This window comes from Pleurodeles waltl, chromosome 2_1 (assembly GCF_031143425.1).
Source record: "Pleurodeles waltl isolate 20211129_DDA chromosome 2_1, aPleWal1.hap1.20221129, whole genome shotgun sequence".
Lineage (NCBI taxonomy): Eukaryota > Metazoa > Chordata > Amphibia > Caudata > Salamandridae > Pleurodeles > Pleurodeles waltl.
This window is the reverse complement of record NC_090438.1, coordinates 127,742,896-127,766,427: the sequence shown is the minus strand read 5'-3', so window position 1 is coordinate 127,766,427 and position 23,532 is coordinate 127,742,896. Positions and strand designations below refer to the sequence as shown.

General features: G+C 46.6%; 1 protein-coding gene and 1 long non-coding RNA gene across 2 annotated transcripts in view; both read right to left on the bottom strand.

Moving 5' to 3' along the window:
* Positions 1-22,300, bottom strand: part of LOC138258468 (uncharacterized) — a 158,733-nt gene extending 136,433 nt beyond the window's left edge. Inside the window, exon 1 of the long non-coding RNA XR_011198416.1 lies at positions 22,167-22,300. This is a non-coding gene — a long non-coding RNA (uncharacterized lncRNA). The remainder of the gene's footprint in view (positions 1-22,166) is intronic.
* LOC138260366 (taste receptor type 2 member 40-like) lies at positions 11,386-12,279 on the bottom strand. The gene has a single exon (XM_069208790.1). It carries the CDS (start codon positions 12,277-12,279, stop codon positions 11,386-11,388), a length of 894 nt encoding a protein of 297 aa, XP_069064891.1.
* Positions 22,301-23,532: the final 1,232 nt, after the last annotated feature.

Here is a 23,532-nt window from a genome sequence, read left to right as displayed (position 1 = left end):
TGGGAGGAGGCACAAAGAGGGTGTACCCACCCTCAGGGCTAGTAGCCATTGGCTACTAACCCCCCAGACCTAAACACGCCCTTAAATTTAGTATTTAAGGGCTACCCTGAACCCTAGAAAATTAGATTCCTGCAACTACAAGAAGAAGGACTGCCCAGCTGAAAACCCCTGCAGCGGAAGACCAGAAGACGACAACTGCCTTGGCTCCAGAAACTCACCGGCCTGTCTCCTGCCTTCCAAAGATCCTGCTCCAGCGACGCCTTCCAAAGGGACCAGCGACCTCGACATCCTCTGAGGACTGCCCCTGCTTCGAAAAGACAAGAAACTCCCGAGGACAGCGGACCTGTTCCAAGAAAAGCTGCAACTTTGTTTCCAGCAGCTTTAAAGAACCCTGCAAGCTCCCCGCAAGAAGCGTGAGACTTGCAACACTGCACCCGGCGACCCCGACTCGGCTGGTGGCGATCCAACACCTCCGGAGGGACCCCAGGACTACTCTAAGACTGTGAGTACAAAAACCTGTCCCCCCTGAGCCCCCACAGCGCCGCCTGCAGAGGGAATCCCGAGGCTTCCCCTGACCGCGACTCTCTGAACCTAAAGTCCCGACGCCTGGGAGAGACCCTGCACCCGCAGCCCCCAGGACCTGAAGGACCGGACTTTCACTGGAGAAGTGACCCCCAGGAGTCCCTCTCCCTTGCCCAAGTGGAGGTTTCCCCGAGGAATCCCCCCCTTGCCTGCCTGCAGCGCTGAAGAGATCCCGAGATCTCTCATAGACTAACATTGCGAACCCGACGCTTATTTCTACACTGCACCCGGCCGCCCCCGCACCGCTGAGGGTGAAATTTCTGTGTGGACTTGTGTCCCCCCCGGTGCCCTACAAAACCCCCCTGGTCTGCCCTCCGAAGACGCGGGTACTTACCTGCAAGCAGACCGGAACCGGGGCACCCCCTTCTCTCCATTCTAGCCTATGCGTTTTGGGCACCACTTTGAACTCTGCACCTGACCGGCCCTGAGCTGCTGGTGTGGTGACTTTGGGGTTGCTCTGAACCCCCAACGGTGGGCTACCTTGGACCAAGAACTAAGCCCTGTAAGTGTCTTACTTACCTGGTTAACCTAACAAATACTTACCTCCCCTAGGAACTGTGAAAATTGCACTGTGTCCACTTTTAAAACAGCTATTTGCGAATAACTTGAAAAGTATACATGCAATTTTGATGATTTGAAGTTCCTAAAGTACTTACCTGCAATACCTTTCGAATGAGATATTACATGTAGAATTTGAACCTGTGGTTCTTAAAATAAACTAAGAAAAGATATTTTTCTATCCAAAAACCTATTGGCTGGATTTGTCTCTGAGTGTGTGTACCTCATTTATTGTCTATGTGTATGTACAACAAATGCTTAACACTACTCCTTGGATAAGCCTACTGCTCGACCACACTACCACAAAATAGAGCATTAGTATTATCTATTTTTTACCACTATTTTACCTCTAAGGGGAACCCTTGGACTCTGTGCATGCTATTCCTTACTTTGAAATAGCACATACAGAGCCAACTTCCTACATTGGTGGATCACCGGTGGGGTACAAGACTTTGCATTTGCTGGACTACTCAGCCAATACCTGATCACACGACAAATTCCAAAATTGTCATTAGAAATTGATTTTTGCAATTTGAAAAGTTTTCTAAATTCTTAAAAGACCTGCTAGGGCCTTGTGTTAGATCCTGTTTAGCATTTCTTTTAGAGTTTAAAAGTTTGTAAAAGTTTGAATTAGATTCTAGAACCAGTTGTAGATCCTTAAAAAGTATTCCAACTTTTAGAAACAAAATGTCTAGCACAGATGTGACTGTGGTGGAACTCGACACCACACCTTACCTCCATCTTAAGATGAGGGAGCTAAGGTCACTCTGTAAAATAAAGAAAATAACAATGGGCCCCAAACCTACCAAAATACAGCTCCAGGAGCTTTTGGCAGAGTTTGAAAAGGCCAACCCCTCTGAGGGTGGCAACTCAGAGGAAGAGGATAGTGACTTGGAGGACAATTCCCCCCTACCAATCCTATCTAGGGAGAACAGGGTCCCTCAAACCCTGACTCCAAAAATAATAGTCAGAGATGCTGGTTCCCTCACAGGAGAGACCAACACCTCTGAAATCACTGAGGATAGCCCCAGTGAAGAGGACATCCAGTTAGCCAGGATGGCCAAAAGATTGGCTTTGGAAAGACAGATCCTAGCCATAGAAAGGGAAAGACAAGAGATGGGCCTAGGACCCATCAATGGTGGCAGCAATATAAATAGGGTCAGAGATTCTCCTGACATGTTAAAAATCCCCAAAGGGATTGTGACAAAATATGAAGATGGTGATGACATCACCAAATGGTTCACAGCTTTTGAGAGGGCTTGTGTAACCAGAAAAGTGAACAGATCTCACTGGGGTGCTCTCCTTTGGGAAATGTTCACAGGAAAGTGTAGGGATAGACTCCTCACACTCTCTGGACAAGATGCAGAATCTTATGACCTCATGAAGGGTACCCTGATTGAGGGCTTTGGATTCTCCACTGAGGAGTACAGGATTAGGTTCAGGGGGGCTCAAAAATCCTCGAGCCAGACCTGGGTTGACTTTGTTGACTACTCAGTGAAAACACTAGATGGTTGGATTCAAGGCAGTGGTGTAAGTAATTATGATGGGCTGTACAATTTATTTGTGAAAGAACACCTGTTAAGTAATTGTTTCAATGATAAACTGCATCAGCATCTGGTAGACCTAGGACCAATTTCTCCCCAAGAATTGGGAAAGAAGGCGGACCATTGGGTCAAGACAAGGGTGTCCAAGACTTCAACAGGGGGTGACCAAAAGAAAGGGGTCACAAAGACTCCCCAGGGGAAGGGTGATGAGACAACCAAAACTAAAAATAGTAAAGAGTCTTCTACAGGCCCCCAAAAACCTGCACAGGAGGGTGGGCCCAGAGCCTCTTCACAAAACAATGGGTACAAGGGTAAAAACTTTGATCCCAAAAAGGCCTGGTGTCATAGCTGTAAACAGCATGGACACCAAACTGGAGACAAGGCCTGTCCCAAGAAAGATTCCACTCCAAACTCCCATCCAGGTAACACTGGTATGGCTAGTCTCCAAGTGGGATCAACAGTGTGCCCAGAGCAAATCAGGGTCCACACTGAAGCTACTCTAGTTTCTGAGGGTGGGGTGGATTTAGCCACACTAGCTGTCTGGCCGCCTAACATGCAAAAATACAGACAGCAACTCTTAATTAATGGGACTAGAATAGAGGGCCTGAGGGATACAGGTGCCAGTGTCACCATGGTGACAGAGAAACTGGTTTCCCCTGGCCAATACCTGACTGGAAAAACTTACACAGTCACCAACGCTGACAATCAGAGAAAAGTACATCCCATGGCAATGGTTACTTTAGAATGGGGAGGGGTCAATGGCCTGAAACAGGTGGTGGTCTCCTCAAATATCCCAGTGGACTGTCAGCTTGGAAACGACCTGGAGTCCTCAGCATGGGCTGAGGTAGAACTAAAAACCCATGCAGCAATGCTGGGTATCCCTGAACTGGTGTGTGTGAAAACAAGAGCACAGTGCAAGGCACAGGGTGAAAAAGTAGAGCTGGAGTCTGGAAAAATGGCCCAGCCTACCAAGAGAACAGGAAAGTCAGTTGGGAAACCAACTGCAACACAGCAAAAGAAAGGGAACCTCTCTTCTCAGGAAGAAGTTCTGCCCTCTGAGGGAACTGAGCCTTTGGAGCTTGAACCTTATCAGGTTGAGCTCTTAGGCCCAGGGGGACCCTCAAGGGAGGAGCTGTGTAAGGGACAAGAAACCTGTCCCTCTCTTGAAGGCCTTAGGCAGCAAGCTGCTGAAGAGTCCAAAGGCAGGAAAAATGGAACGCATAGGGTCTATTGGGAAGATGGACTCCTGTACACTGAGGCCAGGGACCCCAAACCTGGTGCCACTAGGAGAGTGGTAGTGCCTCAGCTGTTCAGGAAGTTCATCCTAACATTGGCCCATGACATTCCCCTTGCTGGACATTTGGGACAAACCAAGACGTGGGAGAGGTTAGTCAACCACTTCTACTGGCCCAATATGTCCAACATGGTTAAGGAGTTTTGCCTCTCCTGCCCCACCTGTCAAGCCAGTGGTAAGACAGGTGGGCATCCAAAGGCCCCCCTCATTCCACTTCCAGTGGTGGGGGTTCCCTTTGAAAGAGTGGGTGTGGACATAGTTGGTCCACTAGAACCTCCCACAGCCTCAGGAAATATGTATATCCTGGTAGTAGTGGATCATGCTACCAGGTATCCTGAAGCTATTCCCCTTAGGTCGACTACTGCCCCTGCAGTAGCCAAGGCCCTCATTGGTATCTTTACCAGAGTGGGTTTCCCTAAGGAGGTGGTGTCTGACAGAGGTACCAACTTCATGTCAGCATACCTAAAGCACATGTGGAATGAGTGTGGAGTGACTTATAAATTCACTACACCATACCATCCACAAACTAATGGCTTGGTTGAGAGATTCAACAAGACATTAAAAGGCATGATCATGGGGCTCCCAGAAAAGCTCAAAAGGAGATGGGATGTCCTCTTGCCATGTCTGCTTTTCGCTTACAGAGAGGTGCCACAGAAGGGAGTAGGATTCTCACCCTTTGAACTTCTGTTTGGTCATCCTGTAAGGGGACCACTTGCCCTTGTTAAAGAAGGCTGGGAGAGACCTCTCCATGAGCCTAAACAGGACATAGTGGACTATGTACTTGGCCTTCGCTCTAGAATGGCAGAGTACATGGAAAAGGCAACCAAAAACCTTGAGGCCAGCCAACAGCTCCAGAAGTTTTGGTATGACCAAAAGGCTGCACTGGTTGAGTTCCAACCAGGGCAGAAAGTCTGGGTTCTGGAGCCTGTGGCTCCCAGGGCACTCCAGGACAAATGGAGTGGCCCTTACCCAGTACTAGAAAGGAAGAGTCAGGTCACCTACCTGGTGGACCTGGGCACAAGCAGGAGCCCCAAGAGGGTGATCCATGTGAACCGCCTTAAGCTCTTCCATGACAGGGCTGATGTGAATCTGTTGATGGTAACAGATGAGGATCAGGAGGCAGAGAGTGAACCTCTCCCTGATCTTCTGTCATCAGACCCAAAAGATGGCACAGTAGATGGAGTGATCTACTCAGACACCCTCTCTGGCCAACAGCAAGCTGATTGTAGGAGAGTCCTACAACAGTTTCCTGAACTCTTCTCCTTGACCCCTGGTCAGACACACCTGTGTACCCATGATGTGGACACAGGAGACAGCATGCCTGTCAAGAACAAAATCTTTAGACAATCTGACCATGTCAAAGAAAGCATCAAGGTGGAAGTCCACAAGATGCTGGAATTGGGAGTAATTGAGCGCTCTGACAGCCCCTGGGCTAGCCCAGTGGTCTTAGTCCCCAAACCTCACACCAAAGATGGAAAGAAAGAGATGAGGTTTTGTGTGGACTACAGAGGGCTCAATTCTGTCACCAAGACAGATGCCCATCCAATTCCAAGAGCTGATGAGCTCATTGATAAATTAGGTGCTGCCAAATTTCTAAGTACCTTTGACTTGACAGCAGGGTACTGGCAAATAAAAATGGCACCTGGAGCAAAAGAAAAGACAGCATTCTCCACACCTGATGGGCATTATCAGTTTACTGTTATGCCCTTTGGTTTAAAGAATGCCCCTGCCACCTTCCAAAGGTTGGTGAATCAAGTCCTTGCTGGCTTGGAGTCCTTTAGCACAGCTTATCTTGATGATATTGCTGTCTTTAGCTCCACCTGGCAGGATCACCTGGTCCACCTGAAGAAGGTTTTGAAGGCCCTGCAATCTGCAGGCCTCTCTATCAAGGCATCCAAATGCCAGATAGGGCAGGGAACTGTGGTTTACTTGGGCCACCTTGTAGGTGGAGGCCAAGTTCAGCCACTCCAACCCAAGATCCAGACTATTCTGGACTGGGTAGCTCCAAAAACCCAGACTCAAGTCAGGGCATTCCTTGGCTTGACTGGGTATTACAGGAGGTTTGTGAAGGGATATGGATCCATTGTGACAGCCCTCACTGAACTCACCTCCAAGAAAATGCCCAAGAAAGTGAACTGGACTGTGGAATGCCAACAGGCCTTTGACACCCTGAAACAAGCAATGTGCTCAGCACCAGTTCTAAAAGCTCCAGATTATTCTAAGCAGTTCATTGTGCAGACTGATGCCTCTGAACATGGGATAGGGGCAGTTTTGTCCCAAACAAATGATGATGGCCTTGACCAGCCTGTTGCTTTCATTAGCAGGAGGTTACTCCCCAGGGAGCAGCGTTGGAGTGCCATTGAGAGGGAGGCCTTTGCTGTGGTTTGGTCCCTGAAGAAGCTGAGACCATACCTCTTTGGGACTCACTTCCTAGTTCAAACTGACCACAGACCTCTCAAATGGCTGATGCAAATGAAAGGTGAAAATCCTAAACTGTTGAGGTGGTCCATCTCCCTACAGGGAATGGACTTTATAGTGGAACACAGACCTGGGACTGCCCATGCCAATGCAGATGGCCTTTCCAGGTTCTTCCACTTAGAAAATGAAGACTCTCTTGGGAAAGGTTAGTCTCATCCTCTTTCGTTTGGGGGGGGGTTGTGTAAGGAAATGCCTCCTTGGCATGGTTGCCCCCTGACTTTTTGCCTTTGCTGATGCTATGTTTACCATTGAAAGTGTGCTGAGGCCTGCTAACCAGGCCCCAGCACCAGTGTTCTTTCCCTAACCTGTACTTTTGTATCCACAATTGGCAGACCCTGGCATCCAGATAAGTCCCTTGTAACTGGTACTTCTAGTACCAAGGGCCCTGATGCCAAGGAAGGTCTCTAAGGGCTGCAGCAAGTCTTATGCCACCCTGGAGACCTCTCACTCAGCACAGACACACTGCTTGCCAGCTTGTGTGTGCTAGTGAGGACAAAACGAGTAAGTCGACATGGCACTCCCCTCAGGGTGCCATGCCAGCCTCTCACTGCCTATGCAGTATAGGTAAGACACCCCTCTAGCAGGCCTTACAGCCCTAAGGCAGGGTGCACTATACCATAGGTGAGGGTACCAGTGCATGAGCATGGTACCCCTACAGTGTCTAAACAAAACCTTAGACATTGTAAGTGCAGGGTAGCCATAAGAGTATATGGTCTGGGAGTCTGTCAAACACGAACTCCACAGCACCATAATGGCTACACTGAAAACTGGGAAGTTTGGTATCAAACTTCTCAGCACAATAAATGCACACTGATGCCAGTGTACATTTTATTGTAAAATACACCACAGAGGGCACCTTAGAGGTGCCCCCTGAAACTTAACCGACTATCTGTGTAGGCTGACTAGTTTTAGCAGCCTGCCACAAACCGAGACATGTTGCTGGCCCCATGGGGAGAGTGCCTTTGTCACTCTGAGGCCAGTAACAAAGCCTGCACTGGGTGGAGATGCTAACACCTCCCCCAGGCAGGAATTGTCACACCTGGCGGTGAGCCTCAAAGGCTCACCTCCTTTGTGCCAACCCAGCAGGACACTCCAGCTAGTGGAGTTGCCCGCCCCCTCCGGCCAGGCCCCACTTTTGGCGGCAAGGCCGGAGAAAATAATGAGAAAAACAAGGAGGAGTCACTGGCCAGTCAGGACAGCCCCTAAGGTGTCCTGAGCTGAAGTGACTCTAACTTTTAGAAATCCTCCATCTTGCAGATGGAGGATTCCCCCAATAGGGTTAGGATTGTGACCCCCTCCCCTTGGGAGGAGGCACAAAGAGGGTGTACCCACCCTCAGGGCTAGTAGCCATTGGCTACTAACCCCCCAGACCTAAACACGCCCTTAAATTTAGTATTTAAGGGCTACCCTGAACCCTAGAAAATTAGATTCCTGCAACTACAAGAAGAAGGACTGCCCAGCTGAAAACCCCTGCAGCGGAAGACCAGAAGACGACAACTGCCTTGGCTCCAGAAACTCACCGGCCTGTCTCCTGCCTTCCAAAGATCCTGCTCCAGCGACGCCTTCCAAAGGGACCAGCGACCTCGACATCCTCTGAGGACTGCCCCTGCTTCGAAAAGACAAGAAACTCCCGAGGACAGCGGACCTGCTCCAAGAAAAGCTGCAACTTTGTTTCCAGCAGCTTTAAAGAACCCTGCAAGCTCCCCGCAAGAAGCGTGAGACTTGCAACACTGCACCCGGCGACCCCGACTCGGCTGGTGGCGATCCAACACCTCCGGAGGGACCCCAGGACTACTCTAAGACTGTGAGTACAAAAACCTGTCCCCCCTGAGCCCCCACAGCGCCGCCTGCAGAGGGAATCCCGAGGCTTCCCCTGACCGCGACTCTCTGAACCTAAAGTCCCGACGCCTGGGAGAGACCCTGCACCCGCAGCCCCCAGGACCTGAAGGACCGGACTTTCACTGGAGAAGTGACCCCCAGGAGTCCCTCTCCCTTGCCCAAGTGGAGGTTTCCCCGAGGAATCCCCCCCTTGCCTGCCTGCAGCGCTGAAGAGATCCCGAGATCTCTCATAGACTAACATTGCGAACCCGACGCTTATTTCTACACTGCACCCGGCCGCCCCCGCGCCGCTGAGGGTGAAATTTCTGTGTGGACTTGTGTCCCCCCCGGTGCCCTACAAAACCCCCCTGGTCTGCCCTCCGAAGACGCGGGTACTTACCTGCAAGCAGACCGGAACCGGGGCACCCCCTTCTCTCCATTCTAGCCTATGCGTTTTGGGCACCACTTTGAACTCTGCACCTGACCGGCCCTGAGCTGCTGGTGTGGTGACTTTGGGGTTGCTCTGAACCCCCAACGGTGGGCTACCTTGGACCAAGAACTAAGCCCTGTAAGTGTCTTACTTACCTGGTTAACCTAACAAATACTTACCTCCCCTAGGAACTGTGAAAATTGCACTGTGTCCACTTTTAAAACAGCTATTTGCGAATAACTTGAAAAGTATACATGCAATTTTGATGATTTGAAGTTCCTAAAGTACTTACCTGCAATACCTTTCGAATGAGATATTACATGTAGAATTTGAACCTGTGGTTCTTAAAATAAACTAAGAAAAGATATTTTTCTATCCAAAAACCTATTGGCTGGATTTGTCTCTGAGTGTGTGTACCTCATTTATTGTCTATGTGTATGTACAACAAATGCTTAACACTACTCCTTGGATAAGCCTACTGCTCGACCACACTACCACAAAATAGAGCATTAGTATTATCTATTTTTTACCACTATTTTACCTCTAAGGGGAACCCTTGGACTCTGTGCATGCTATTCCTTACTTTGAAATAGCACATACAGAGCCAACTTCCTACATCATCCATGTTAGATTGTATAACAGAAGGCTCATAGGTGGCCTCGCGAAGCAACCGCAGTCTCAAGGGGCATGACCGTGTATGAACCCTCATCGGGGACATCAGCAGTTCGTGGTCCACAGGAGATGTTGGTGCAACAGCAAGACAGACCATAGGCAGATGTTCAAAGAGACAACATATGCAGCTGAACCTTAGGGGCTGCCCTGACTGGTGGGTGACTCTTCCTTGTTTTCCTAATGATCTCCTCCAGCCCAAAAGTGGGGGCAGTGGCCGGAGGGGTGGGCATCTCCACTAGCTGGGATGCCCTGTGGCGCTGTAACAAAAGGAGTGAGCCTTTGAGGCTCACCGCCAGGTGTTACAGTTCCTGCAGGGGGAGGTGAGAAGCACCTCCACCCAGTACAGGCTTTGTTCCTGACCACAGAGTGACAAAGGCACTCTACCCATGTGGCCAGCAACTTGTCTGGTTGTGGCAGGCTGGCAGAAACTGGTCAGCCTAACACTAGAATTCGGATTGGTATTCAGGGGGCATCTCTAAGATGCCCTCTGGGTGCATTTTACAATAAATTCCACACTGGCATCAGTGTGCATTTATTGTGCTGGGAAGTTTGATACCAAACTTCCCAGATTTCAGTGTAGCCATTATGGAACTGTGGAGTTCGTGTTTGACAAACTCCCAGACCATATACTCATATGGCTACCCTGCACTTACAATGTCTAAGGTTTTGCTTAGACACTGTAGGGGCATAGTGCTCATGCACATATGCCCTCACCTGTGGTATAGTGCACCCGGCCTTAGGGATGTAAGTCCTGCTAGAGGAGTGACTTACCTATGCCACTGGCAGTGTCAGGTTGGCATGGCACTCTGAGGGGAGTGCCATGTCGACTTAGTCATTTTCTCCCCACCAGCACACACAAGCTGTGAGGCAGTGTGCATGTGCTGAGTGAGGGGTCCCCGGGGTGGCATAAGACATGCTACAGCCCTTAGAGACCTTCCCTGGCATCAGGGCCCTTGGCACCGGGGGTACCAGTTACAAGGGACTTATCTGAGTGCCAGGGCTGTGCCAATTGTGGAAGCAAAGGTACAATTTAGGGAAATAACACTGGTGCTGGGGCCTGGTTAGCAGGGTCACAGCACACTTTCAATTAAAACGTAGCATCAGCAAAGGAAAAAAGTCAGGGGGTAACCTTGCCAAGGAGGCATTTCCTTACAAGTAATCACCAAGAAGCTCCTGAACTCGCCCCAGATCATCCAAAAGGCTGCTGAAAAACTCATCCTCAACCTACCTTGTCGCACCTACATCAACTCCACATCTTAGGGACCTTCACTGGCTCCCATACACAAACACACTCAGTTTAAACTCCTCACACACACACACATACAAAAGAACTACACAACACTGGCCCAGCCTACCTCAACAGCCACATAGACTTTCACCTACCTCCCAGGCACCTCTGCTCAGCCGGACTCTCACTAGCACACATACCCCACGTTCACAAAATCAAATCCGGAGGCCGTGCCTTCTCTTACATCTCCCCTAAACGTGGAATTACCTCCCACATTACATCAGAGCCTCCTCATCGCTTCTTGAATTCCATAAGAAGCTGAAGCCCTGCCTTTTCAAATACATGCACTGCGGAAAGAGCCGCCTACCCACCTGCATAGCATCTGGATGCCCTCACGAGTCATTAGCGCACTATATAAATAAACATAACGCAACTAACATGTTACTGCCTTCTTAGTGTCCCCTGCTTCTGCTGCCTCTTCTCAGCTGATCTGCAGAAACTGTTGCTACCTTCTTACTCAGAAGGTTACAATACTTGAGACAGTGCAGAAAAATCAGCAATATATTCACCTTTGGTAACTTATTAGTTGTATATTCACTAGATCCCATCTGGGTGAACAACATGGTGCATTACTTCATACACAAAACCAACAAATATTACCTGTCTACAGCAGAATTTTCATTTTTTAAATAGTCGTCTTCTAAGCACCCCTTCCATTTCCTAAATCAAAACACTTAATTCCACTAGTCCCTTGTAAGGTTTACCTGTAAAAGTCAGCGCTCTAGCTACTGACGGAAAACCGGAGCATCCTCACGAATGTCTGCTTCAGTCTGGAGTTCCCCAGCACTAGAGTGAAAGACTGCGCGGGAGTGTAGGACATTAACACAAATGTGATCAGCAAGTCCCAGTTTTTTTCATAATTCCCAGACATTATGAAAATATTTGCCATGTGGAAACAAATGTACAGGATGAGGAGACGACTCATGGTCTTTGCTGCACCAGTAAGAGCTTGTAGTTGGGGTTGGCTGGAATCCATGGTGTTCTGTTTCATTTGCTTGGTGTGTTTCCAGAGGGATGCAACAGTCACTGTCATAGAAAGGACTACAAGCAGGAGAGGCACAGCACCACCAAGGACACAGCTGACCACAGTGTATCTAATTGTCCAATCAACATTAACAACTTCTTCGACATCAAGTGTTTTATTTTGTGGCAGATCAAAATAACATTCCCAGTACACAGGCACACTGAGAAGTACAGATATGAGAAGTGATGCAGTTATCATCCATGGTGCCAACCTGGGGAGCTTCATCTTTATCTGGTTAAAGAGAGGCTGATTGAGGTTCACAATTTTGAAACAGTAGAAGACACAGAGGAAGGCAATGAGCCAGGAGCTGGAGTTGAGAGTCAGGTAACAGCATATGTTAGCAATGCGAAAGATATTACCACTGAAGTAGAATTTGGCTGCATAGGAATATAGAAGAGTGTCCAAATATAGAGTAAGTATGAAGACCACATTGGATATCCCCAGCGAGACCAGGATGAGATTGCAAGCATTCAACGATCTGCTCTTTACCCAGTCCAGGAAAAGAACTGTCACTATAAAAAAATTGATGAACACCCCAAATAAAGACTCCATTCCTTCAAGGATGATAATGCCTAGCCTCAGGTAGTCCATAGTGAATAGCTTCTCAATCACATAGGAGAGTGCGATCAAAGGTACCCAGGACTGCGCGCAAGGTGGCTTGTCTTCCCCGGTCTAGTCTTGTCTGAGCAGAGATGACGAGCAGTATCTATGTTTATATTTAGCTTCACTGAGGATTTTCATGATCCTCTAGGTTGTTTTCATAAGAATGCAAATGTGAAAAGTTATCAAATACCGGATTGATGCAAAATAGGATTATCCAACAGATGCTGCTGACTGTGATAGAAAGAGCTCAGAGTTGTCCAGGGTACATGTCTATGAAATTGATATCAGGGAAAACATCAAATGTAAAACAAGCAAGGGGTCTGCAAATCTTGGAATATGGAAATCTACATTCTTTTCAGAAGTAGAATTACCCTGTTACTCAGAAGGGCTAAGTGGAAGATCTATTTTCTATTGATAATTAAGTTTCTGCGTGAATGACTCAGATTTCTGCCTTCAGGGTGGAAATCACGCAAAATCAAAAATGCATGCTTTTTGCTTTTATGATTATCCACGTTTAGCTAACCATTTCAGGTAATTGTAAATAACCACAGTCTCCATTAGTGAGCATTAAAAACATTGTAAACAAACATATTTTTGTTGTAAATTACTTTCTGCCACATTCAGAAAAAAATGTCATCAGTGTCACGGAAACACACTATGCACGGGAGGGGAGTGAGACCACAAGACCAACAACTAAACGAATTGTCACAGTGTCACATTTTTAGTCATATGGTCAATGTTTAAATTCCTCCTTCCTCCAGACTTGAAAATGACTCACAAGAACAGAGACTCTTTATAAACGTGGTGTACTCTCAGAAGCTGACCAGCGCGGGGAGACCAGACACACTGTTCTTTGCTCTAGTGCCTGGATATGTGCTGCGTTATGTATACAAGTAGCTACGTCATCAGAGCTATAATATACCAACCTCAAAATAAACAACGAGACTTTCCTATATGAAGTTTTAAGCATGTCTAAAACCTCAGAACATCAGCCTAGAACATCATGACTATAGGGGACTTCAACCTGTAAGTGAACAGATCTGACACAAAGCCAGCTATAGAAATATTGTGAAAACCCTTTATTACAGAGAAGTATGGCCCCTGCCCGTCCTACTTGGGCCTGGCAATTCTCCCTGGGAACTCATGACATACTCATGTGCAAAACAATGACATGAAGTCATTGCTCTGGAATCCTTTATTTTAAATGTATTTTACTGCATGCACTATTCTTCGTCTCTGCTATTAGAAGCCTTGATGATAGAGATGTCACATCGATGCAAGTAGACAGGGATCCATATTTCCAATCATCACCTTTTAGAAATCAAGTCACTGATGGCCCCATGTACTAAACCCAAGATTCAGATGGAGAGACCTGGCACACTGCATTCTTTGCTCTAGTGCCTGGAAATGTGCTGCAGTATGTACCCAAGTAGCTATGTCTTTAGAGCTGTAATATACCAGCCTCGAAACTACAACACAACTTTCCTTTATGAAGTCTTTAGATTTGTCTAAAACCTGAGAGCATCAGCCCAGAACATCCTGACTATAGGTGGCACACCAGCAAATTAATAGTGCAAACTGAGCCAGGGCTGTGCTGTGCCAAGGGTCTGGCTCGACTCCAAGAGTCCATGCACAAGCCAACCATAACAATTTTTGTCATGTGTATCTTGCAACAAACATAATGTAAATGATATGACACAGTCTTTTTAAAATTCAAAAAAGTATATTTCTTTAACATGCAGAAACATGCAGAAACCATTCTCCTTAGAATATATCACTGCATAGACAGACTGTTATGAAATTAAACACACACTTAGAAACATTTCTAGCTTGCCCCCAACGACAATGCCATTAGGAAACTAAGATGCAAGTCAGTAGTCAAGTAAACCCTAAAATTGTCTATTTCTTATTATAGATGGAGCAACATTATAGTCTATGAAATCAAACATAAGAGGCAATTGTAGAGCGCACATCCTGAACTCTATTTAGTATTAAGTAATTAAAAGTGCTCTCGTGTGATAATAAAGAAAAAGGAGGCTCTGTGAAAAAAAACGTTTGCTTAGGATCACACAATTTGGACAAGTAGAGAAGCCGGGATTAATTGCAGGTTATCTGGTTTCACATTTTGAAATTCAACCACTAATAGTGCATCTCTGTCTCTCTCTCTTTCACACACACACACAGTTGTTTTACATCAAATTACACTGTTTTGTCTTTTATTCTTATTGTACTATGAGGAAAACTGATACAGACATAGCAGACCCTACTCAAGGCCTACAGATCCAAATACCAGGCCAAGAATCCATTTATTTGGGGAATGCCCCACTTCAAACCTCCCCAGTCTGCCTCGTGCCAGAGCTATGCACCTGTATGTTTTATGTGGGATTTTGTGTCTGTAAAAACATATTCACGGTCCCCATGCTCTCTGATTGTAGGGAAAAAATGGAGCACTACAGTGACAGGCTGTTGATTTCCTATGGCTGATTGGCCAACCCACCCTGGACCGGGAAATACCGTAATAATCAGAGTACACAGGGTTTATGTCTGCTGATGGCTCTAGCAGCAAGTGGAACCATCCCTCAACCAAGGAGAAGCCTCTGGTCCTAAGAACAGCAGTTCAGATACAAGGTCCAGTCATGAGGATGGGATGGAAATTGCCATCCACCAGGGAATTGCAGTATCTCTTGTGTTGTTAATATTTTCCAGTTCCAGGTACCCTCCTGTCTTTAGTAGCTGCAGAGCATAGTGTTACCCATTGTCTGCCAGGGTGCTGGCTGTCGCAGTGCCCACCTCATTGAGTCTTGTGGTGCAGCTTCTGGCACTAGTGTCTGATGCCACTCAGGGCCTGATTTAGAAAGCTAAACATACATGTTTGTGTAAGTTTACTCTTTTTCGGTATTCACAAAACTGCAATTGAATAGTAACTTTATGACTGAGGATACTCCACAGTTTGGACAGAGAACTGCACACAAAAAGATAGACCTGTTCTACTTTTTATGTGTGGAGTGCCCTGGAAAGCTATTGAGTGTTTGAACATTCTTGTACTCCCCCCTCTAAGCTAGTTCTACAACAAAAGGAGCTGCAGTGCGGAAACCCGATGTACTACTCGTAGAACTCACCAGTATTCAACATTGCATACACATGCGCTTTAAGGCCAATAAGATTATTTCTAGCTCTAAGACTCTGGCCTCTGTAAGCCAAGCCCCAATCAGTACTACAGGAAAGATTTCAAATATGTCCATCAGGTTATATTGCTTTTTACCTATTACTTGTTGGACTTATTACTTAACTTACAACAAAAGATTCACAATGTTTTGAGTGAATTATCATTGAAACACATATGGAAATGCAAATACAAATTGCACGCATAGAGTGATCTATTTGTGTTGTCCATAATGTACAATGTATATTACATGCATGTCTTTTGTAAACTGACCTTACAAGGGGATGTACCCAGTGGAGGGTTAGAGGAGGAACCAAGTATACAGAATGGAAATTTGGATTTCACCCAAGTAGTAAGTTTTATGGTATTTACAAACGTTTAGGCAGTCTCCAATGCACCAATCGATCAAGTACTGACAACAAATGGTAGGAAAAAGTGATCTGAACTGAAAAAACAATCACTTTGGAGGGTAAAATAGTATAATAACATGTTTTGGAACTTGGTGATTTCATATTTTCTAATGTTTTATAATTCTTTACATGCCCAATATGCACATGCCATATATTACTCACTAGAAGGGTTAAGAGAATGTTAATAAGTCAGAGTTGTCTCTGAAATCCATCTATTTCATATTGTTAACAACAATTTGTCTTCTGTAATTCCTTCTTTTTCATGCTTTTAGTAGCTTTTGGTCTGCCTGGAAATTAAGGCAGGGGTAGGAAATGAGTGAAAAATTTCATAATTTTGCAAAAACAATTCTAGAGAATTTCCAAATTGCTGTGGAATATTTCTAAAATCTGCCATAAATTAGCAAATATGCCAAATATGCATAAAATTTCGTGCTGCGGATTTGGTCTGCCCCTGCTGACAGTTGATCCAACACATACAGCGTTCAACTGTGCCTTGTGCTCTGATAGGTTCTGCTCTCAACATGTAGGTTTCTGGATGACATTGTAAGAACTGATGTTCTGGAAACCCTGAAGCACAAGTGCTTGGGGTGGGGAAGGCCTAAAGGGCAGGCATACATGATAAAGAAACACGTTAAAGCAATTGGTCCTCATAAGCTATTACAAACATCCTGATACCATGTGAGTATTGCATCCAATAAAACATAAAATGTAATAAACATTCTCTTACTATTTCTATAACATGATAAACATTATTGTGACATATTCGGTTTTTTACAGAATCTCCTAACCAACAGTTCATTGGAGTCATGGTTGATCACCACACTAGCCCTTATAGCCCCAAATGTCCCCCAAATGTCTCTTTCAGAGGATAACCTCACCCGCTCCCTCATACTAAGGGAGCTCGGGCAACATGTGAGCTGAGCCCTTAAACCAACCATGCCAGAGCCAACCAAAAAGGGGAGATCCCCCCATCAGCACTGTTTGGGAGATGGGTCTAGGCAACTGGGTCAAACCATGGCTCCCTGGTGCAAGCATCAACTCTGAACATCCTCAGGGCAGTGCAATAGTGTACCCCAAAGTGCCAGGGACAGTCACAATAGTGCCCGAACCTGAACACCGCAGTATCACTGCCTCAGTTTAGGATAAGATATAACCTCAAATCAATCCAGACTTTTTAATGCCTAATGCCAAATGGACACCTCAGGACCCCACCTGCCCATCTAAATATCACATGTTCTTCCTTACCAGCTTGATAAATCTTAGAGCGAGGTAAAGTAACTACCAAATCTCCCAATAGCGCGTAGATGTGGTCCAAAATACTAAGGGCCAGATGTATCATTGATAGGGCCTTGCGAATCCCAAATAGTGATTTTTAAGAAATCGCTATTTCCGAGTCGCAATAGGCCATGTATCACTATTGCGATTCGGAATTAGCGATTTCTTAAAAATCGCTATTTGTGGTTTGCGAGGCCCAAATACCAAATCGCAATTTGCGCGAATGCAAATTGCGATTCGGTAATTGAAAATCGCAAATTGCGAGAACGCACACCTGGAGGAGCCAGATGACATCTCAAGCAGGAAGTGAGTCATCCCAGGTAGTTTGCAGGTGCCACACCCAAAGTACCACTCAGAGAGAGACAGCCCAGCCTCAGTCAGCAACTCTGTGAAGAAGGCAGGACTGCAGAACCACCATGGACACCTCTGCACAGGGAAAGGAGAAGGGAGAAAGGAAAAGGAAACTAAAGTTTAGTGAGCAAGAGCTGGAGGTGCTCACAGAGGAGGTTGTGAGGAAACATGACCGTTTGTTTGGGAAAAGCTCACTCCAGGTGCCTGAGAGTGAAAAGCGCAGACTCTGGCAGATATTCAGACTAAAATCTGTGCTGTTGGAGTAGCGCAGCGCTCTGTGGAGGAAATAAAGAAGAGGTGGTACGACCTGCGGTCCCGTGCCAAGGAGAGGGTGGCAAGACGACTGCAGGAGGCCAGGAGCACAGGAAGCGGCCCACCCACAGAGACACCCTCCACCCCGATGGAAGACCTAGTGGAGTCGACACTCCTACCAGAAGCAGTCAGTGGGGTCACTGACATCAACACATCCGGCACACAAAGTACCAGTAAAGTTAAGTGCAATATTGAAATGTAACCCCAATATGTGTATGTACAAAAGCCCCTTAGGAATTAGCAAGTAGAGCAAAGCATTGTGATAAGTAGTCCATTCCACATCTTAAAAGCAGCACAACAATGCCTTATGGGAGTGGTAGTCCACAAGCCAGAGCAGAACGTAGCACATAGAATGTAATTAGGCAGAGCGGCACCCAGAAGAACACAACACCCACAACATTGTGATGAGAAGTTACTGTACATTTATTACCATTGTGTGACCTTTGGTGATACATACATTACTGACATGCTACATATTGTCATTGCAGGTGGCCCAGTCCCAGCAGCTTCTGCAAGTGCCATTGGGGGGGATAAAGAAACCCACCGTGCATCTGACTCTAACACCAGTGAGTCACAGAATATAGCGTCCATCCGACGCAGGGCTAGGGCAGTACTGCTACCCGAACTTAGCCAGGACTCCGATGACCTGCAGGATGACTCACACACACCTTCCCCAAGTGGCAGATGCACTGGTATGCAGGAGACCCGGCCACAGCGTAGCACAACACCCCGCAGGATGCCTATGTATGCAGGCGCACAGGCTTTTGAAGCAGGTGAGGGACCATCAGTGTTCGGTGGCCTGGAATCTGCTATGTTAAAGCAGCAGCGCCTGCAAAACAAAAAAATCTCTGCTTTACAAAGGCAGATGCAGGCACACAATACACACATGGGGGAGCTGCATCGCCAGCTGGAGTGTCTCAATGCGAACCTCAATAAGCTGCATGAGGGACATATCCAAGCATCGGAGAACACCAGGGAGCTGACTAGAGCAGGGAAGGAACTGTGTCATGAACTGCGCCCCGACAGAGTTAGCCTCCGCAGGCAGGAGAGACGTTTTATGGGGATGTTTGGCGGTTTTTGTCGCTCTGTCAATCGGCTGGCAAATTCAACAGCCCTCATATCGCGGCGTGCTGTGGCCGCACAGGTGGAGGCAGCGCACAGCAGGAGGGATGTGGCACAAGGACTGGTGCAGATCACAAATGTGATAGACAATATGATGGGTAACCGCTCCGCCACACCAAGTGAACTGGGACTGGGGGACACTGAGGTCACATCTAGCCTCAGCAGCTTAGTTGTGCCCACAACTGATGCTAGACGTCTCAGTGCCAGGCACAGCAATGTCACTGAGGGAGAAAACAGAGGTGGCAGTGAGGCAACTGCGCACTCGAGTGGCTTGCGTGGCCGGAGGAAATGAGAGTATTGGCCACAGGGTACTGTTAATGTTTGTGCCATACAGGAAACTATGAAGGAATAGTGAAAATCTGTTATCTGCTTTTGTTTATTGTTTCATTTACTTATTGTTGCTACCAGTGAAATTGATATTACCGGACATTAAGGTAATAAATGTACTTACTACCAGTACAATTGTCAGTGGATTTGTGTTGTTCATACTTACATCTGAAATGGTTGTGCGTGATGTCAGCACGCCTTTGCCTACCCTCTGCTGCACTGGTCCTGTCTGCTGGCTGTAGGGGTGGTATGGGATCATCATCCTCATCAGATTCAGAATCACATCTTTCCACAGGTATGCACCTGGTGGTAGCTATATTGTGCAAGATTGCACAAGTAGCCACTATTCTACATGTTGTCTCTGGGCTGTACTGTAGTGCCCCTCCACTTTTGTGGAGGCACCGGAAGCGACTCTTCAGCAGCCCAAAGGTGCGCTCCACCACATTGTAGGTTGCCCTGTGTGCTGCATTGTATCTCCGTTCAACAGGTGTTGTAGGATTGAGGTAGGGAGTCATCATGCAGGTGCGCACTGCGTAGGCACTGTCTTGTGGAAGGAACAGAGGGTATATTGAGTAACTGAGCCATCTGACATCAGCACGCCATCAATGCACCAGTGTACAGAGGGTCAATACCTAGTAGATATCCTTCACCAAACTCCCCAGCTAGCAGTCTTGTGTGAATCCCGCTGTGGCGAAAGATGTAGGAATCATGTGTGCTCCCTGGGTACCTGGCCACGAGATCAGTTATGATATAGGAGGCATTGCATATCACCTGTATGTCCATGGAGTGCTGGTATTTACGGTTGCGGTACACATACTCTGTGGCTGATGGTGGACATATTGCAACATGTGTCCCATCTATGGCACCCAGGACGTGGGGGAACTGTGCTATCTGGTAGAACTCAATTTTTGTCTGCTGTATTTCCTGTGGGGTGTGGGGGAATTGGATGTACTGGTGTATTCTGCTCAGCATGGCGTTGATAAATGCATTGAAAAATCTGGAGAGGGTACTCTGTGATACTCCTTCAGCTGCTGCTATGACCCCTTGATAGCTCCCTGAGGCAAGCAGGTGCAGGGAGCATTATACCTGCACATGGGCGGGTATGCTATGAGTCCTATGTGTTGTGCGCTGCAGTATGGGTTGTAGCTCAGCTATCAGGTCAAGTATCATGGCTGAGTTCAACCTGTACTTCTCAAATATTTCCTCCTCAGTCTGGTCAAAAAGTGTGATGCGCACTCTGAAAATGCGCTCCTGTCTCCTCCTCCCTCTCCTCAAACCTACCAAGATCCTCATTCTCCTCGCCATGACGTAGAGTGCAGCCATTGTGGAAAAGGGTCTGAGGCATTCTGGGCCTCTTTATATAGGTTGCACCTGGTTACCACCTGGTTTCACTTAGTGGTATTTTGCATGTGCAAAATGCCATTCTGCGAAAAATCGCAATTTGCCATTTTTTGGTGCATCGAATTGCGAGTTGGTTTTGTGAGTCACATTTTGTGTCTCGCAATTTCCTACTTGAAGTACTGAATCGCTAATTGTGATTCGGTATTTCATGTCGCAAATTGCGAGACGCAAAATGCGACTCGCAAAACCAAGTCGAAACGCAAAAATCGCTATTTTTGCGATTTCTTATTTTTGGTCTGCGAATGCCTTTCATGCATCGCAGAACACGTTTGTGCATTCGCAAACGGCCACATTTTGCGATTCGCACCCTTTGCGAATGCAAAAACGTTTGATACATCTGGCCCTGAATGTCTCATAAAAGGCGAGGGGGAAAAAATGCCAAAAAAAGCACTGTCTTGTAATTGGAATTGCATATGGTATGGAGAACACCTAGAATCTTTCTGAGCTTGCCCATATCAGTGGGGCATGTCTCATCTGGTGCTGCCCTCTCCAACCTCTCAGAGTAGTAGTGGACGGAACTCACGGAGTTGTACTCTGCGGTAATCCACGTAGTTGCAAAAAAAACTGTGGAATTCTGCAGAGTTCTGTCCACCAAATCTCTTCAAAAATACACTCAGTCGTTCCGTGGCGTCCTGTATAACAGGTTTAACATTATCAAATTCAAATGTTACTCATTTGAGGGTAGTAGCTGCATACAATCCACTGATGAAAAGCCCTAACATAACGTGTGTTTCCAGGTGTGAGAAGATCAGACCCAAGGAAACTAGGAAAAAGTATCTAATCCCTCAGATTGTCTCAATTTCCTTATTTGCTAATAATGTGGGATTCATAAACAGGCTATTGCAGCATGGCTCAGTGAGCTGAATGCTCGCTTCTAAAAAATGCAGTCATCTCTAGTGCTGAGGTGAAATCCCAGCATAGCAGTCTTGGTATTACATCCTTCAGACATCAGTAAATCGAGTAACATAAATTGGCTAACAGTGCAGTTTAGAAACAGAAGGGTAGCAATACCTAAAAAGTAATTATAAAAAAGATAAAAATGCAAACATGTCCTACACTTTAGGTGAACTCATCTGTGTTACAGCGACTGCAACATACCGAGCCGTGCGCTGAAATTATTAAAACAAATCAAATTGAACCCTCATAGGATGCGGGGATGACGTAAACATGGTCGCGCGCCTGTTGGACTCCCTGGCTCTGAGCCTCATCGACTTGCTGTGACTGTGATTTCTTAGAAATGAAACGCTCATGGTTGGAGGATGACAACAAGAATACAGATTACACTATAGGGGAGATAAATTGGTTCCCTATGCTCCATATCTGTGCAGCTGTCTCCCCGCTCCACTCCTGCACAATCAATATGTGACCGATAGAGGGACAGGCAGTCTCGGGCAGGAACTGTAACTATTATCAGTGTTATGTGTCACGCAGCCCGGGACGGCTCCGCTTTGGACAAGAACAACTTGTAAATCAGGAAGGTGCTACAACAATAATTACTTTGCCCCATCTCTTACCTTTGAGATAAGTCACAGTAAGGAGTGATCTGAATGCCCGACCTGTGTCGAGTATACAGTATGTGTGATACTGTGCAGTCACCCACAGCCCAGCAGCTTTCTCTCCAGGCCCCATTCTCGATGCTGTTCAAAGCTGTGACCACATCTGTGAGAGCGGAGGCGTGGTCAGTGGTGCAAGTGTTAGCGACTCAGCTGTCCAATAGCCAAGCAGGCCTGACGTGATTTTGACCTTTGACCCACAGTGCTCTGCCTTTAACACAGAAGCATGAGTAGTCTGTGGAGGAGGCAAAAGCACTGATCACACTGCCTTCCTGTGAATGTTTGAACCCTAGCCAATCTGTATTGCAACCACATTCGGGGGTATGGGGTAGGTGCCGGTAAACTCCGCTATGTGGCGGTGGGCAGAGTTTGCCAAATTCTGCATTCCAAGCTGAGAGCAGAGTGGCAAAACTCTGCGAACTCCACCTGTGAGCGGAGTTTACTGCCCACCCTTATTTTGGAGTTTTCTGAATGAGGAAAAAATGTGATTGGTCTACTGCATCTGCCAGCTTACAGAAAAAGGCTAAGACTAATATGTGGGGTCATAGCAAATGCTGGTGTCCTCCATTCCACATGCACGTGCACCAGTGATCCTACTCAGTGACAAATGCTGCGCTGCGAAGTAACATAAGGGTAACAAAAAATAAGCTTGAAAAGCTGTTTCATATGCCCTTTTCGGTTTTGGTGCCAGGCTGACCAAAATTAGATCTGCTAGAACTAAGCACCAAAATTCTGTAGTATTTCAGGAAAAGGACCTCCACCCATGGATAGAAATGTCAGAAATCCTATAACTTGAAACAAGGCAAGTCATTGGCTATGTTATTCTGAATACCAGGTACGTATTTAGCTCTAAACAAAATATTATTCTTTAAGCAAACTAGAACTAGCTTCTCAAGTAAACTTAGTGCCATATTGTGTTTTGCATGCTGAAAGTTAATGGATTCCACCACTGACATGCTGTCGACCAAAATGTTACAAGCCAATTTGAGAACTGACTAGTCCAAATATGCAGGGCCACTACAAATGGGAAACAACTCAAGGAAAGTTACATGTTTCCCCAAACTGGAATCGAGACACTCCTATATCTGTGGAATCACCACACCAGTTGGTTCCCAGCATGGCACCAAAACCCACACTGCCCTCTGCATCAGAAAACAGACCGAAATATTAGCTTGAATGTACTGGGGTGTTGCCACTGTGGTGAATCCAATTTAGTTTTTATTGGGAATTTAGATTAGCCCTTTGGCTTGCAGGCCTGTGCCCCCATCACCTAGTGACTTTTAACCTACTTAGCGTGCTCTGTTTTAGCCGATTTGATTTGTTTTAT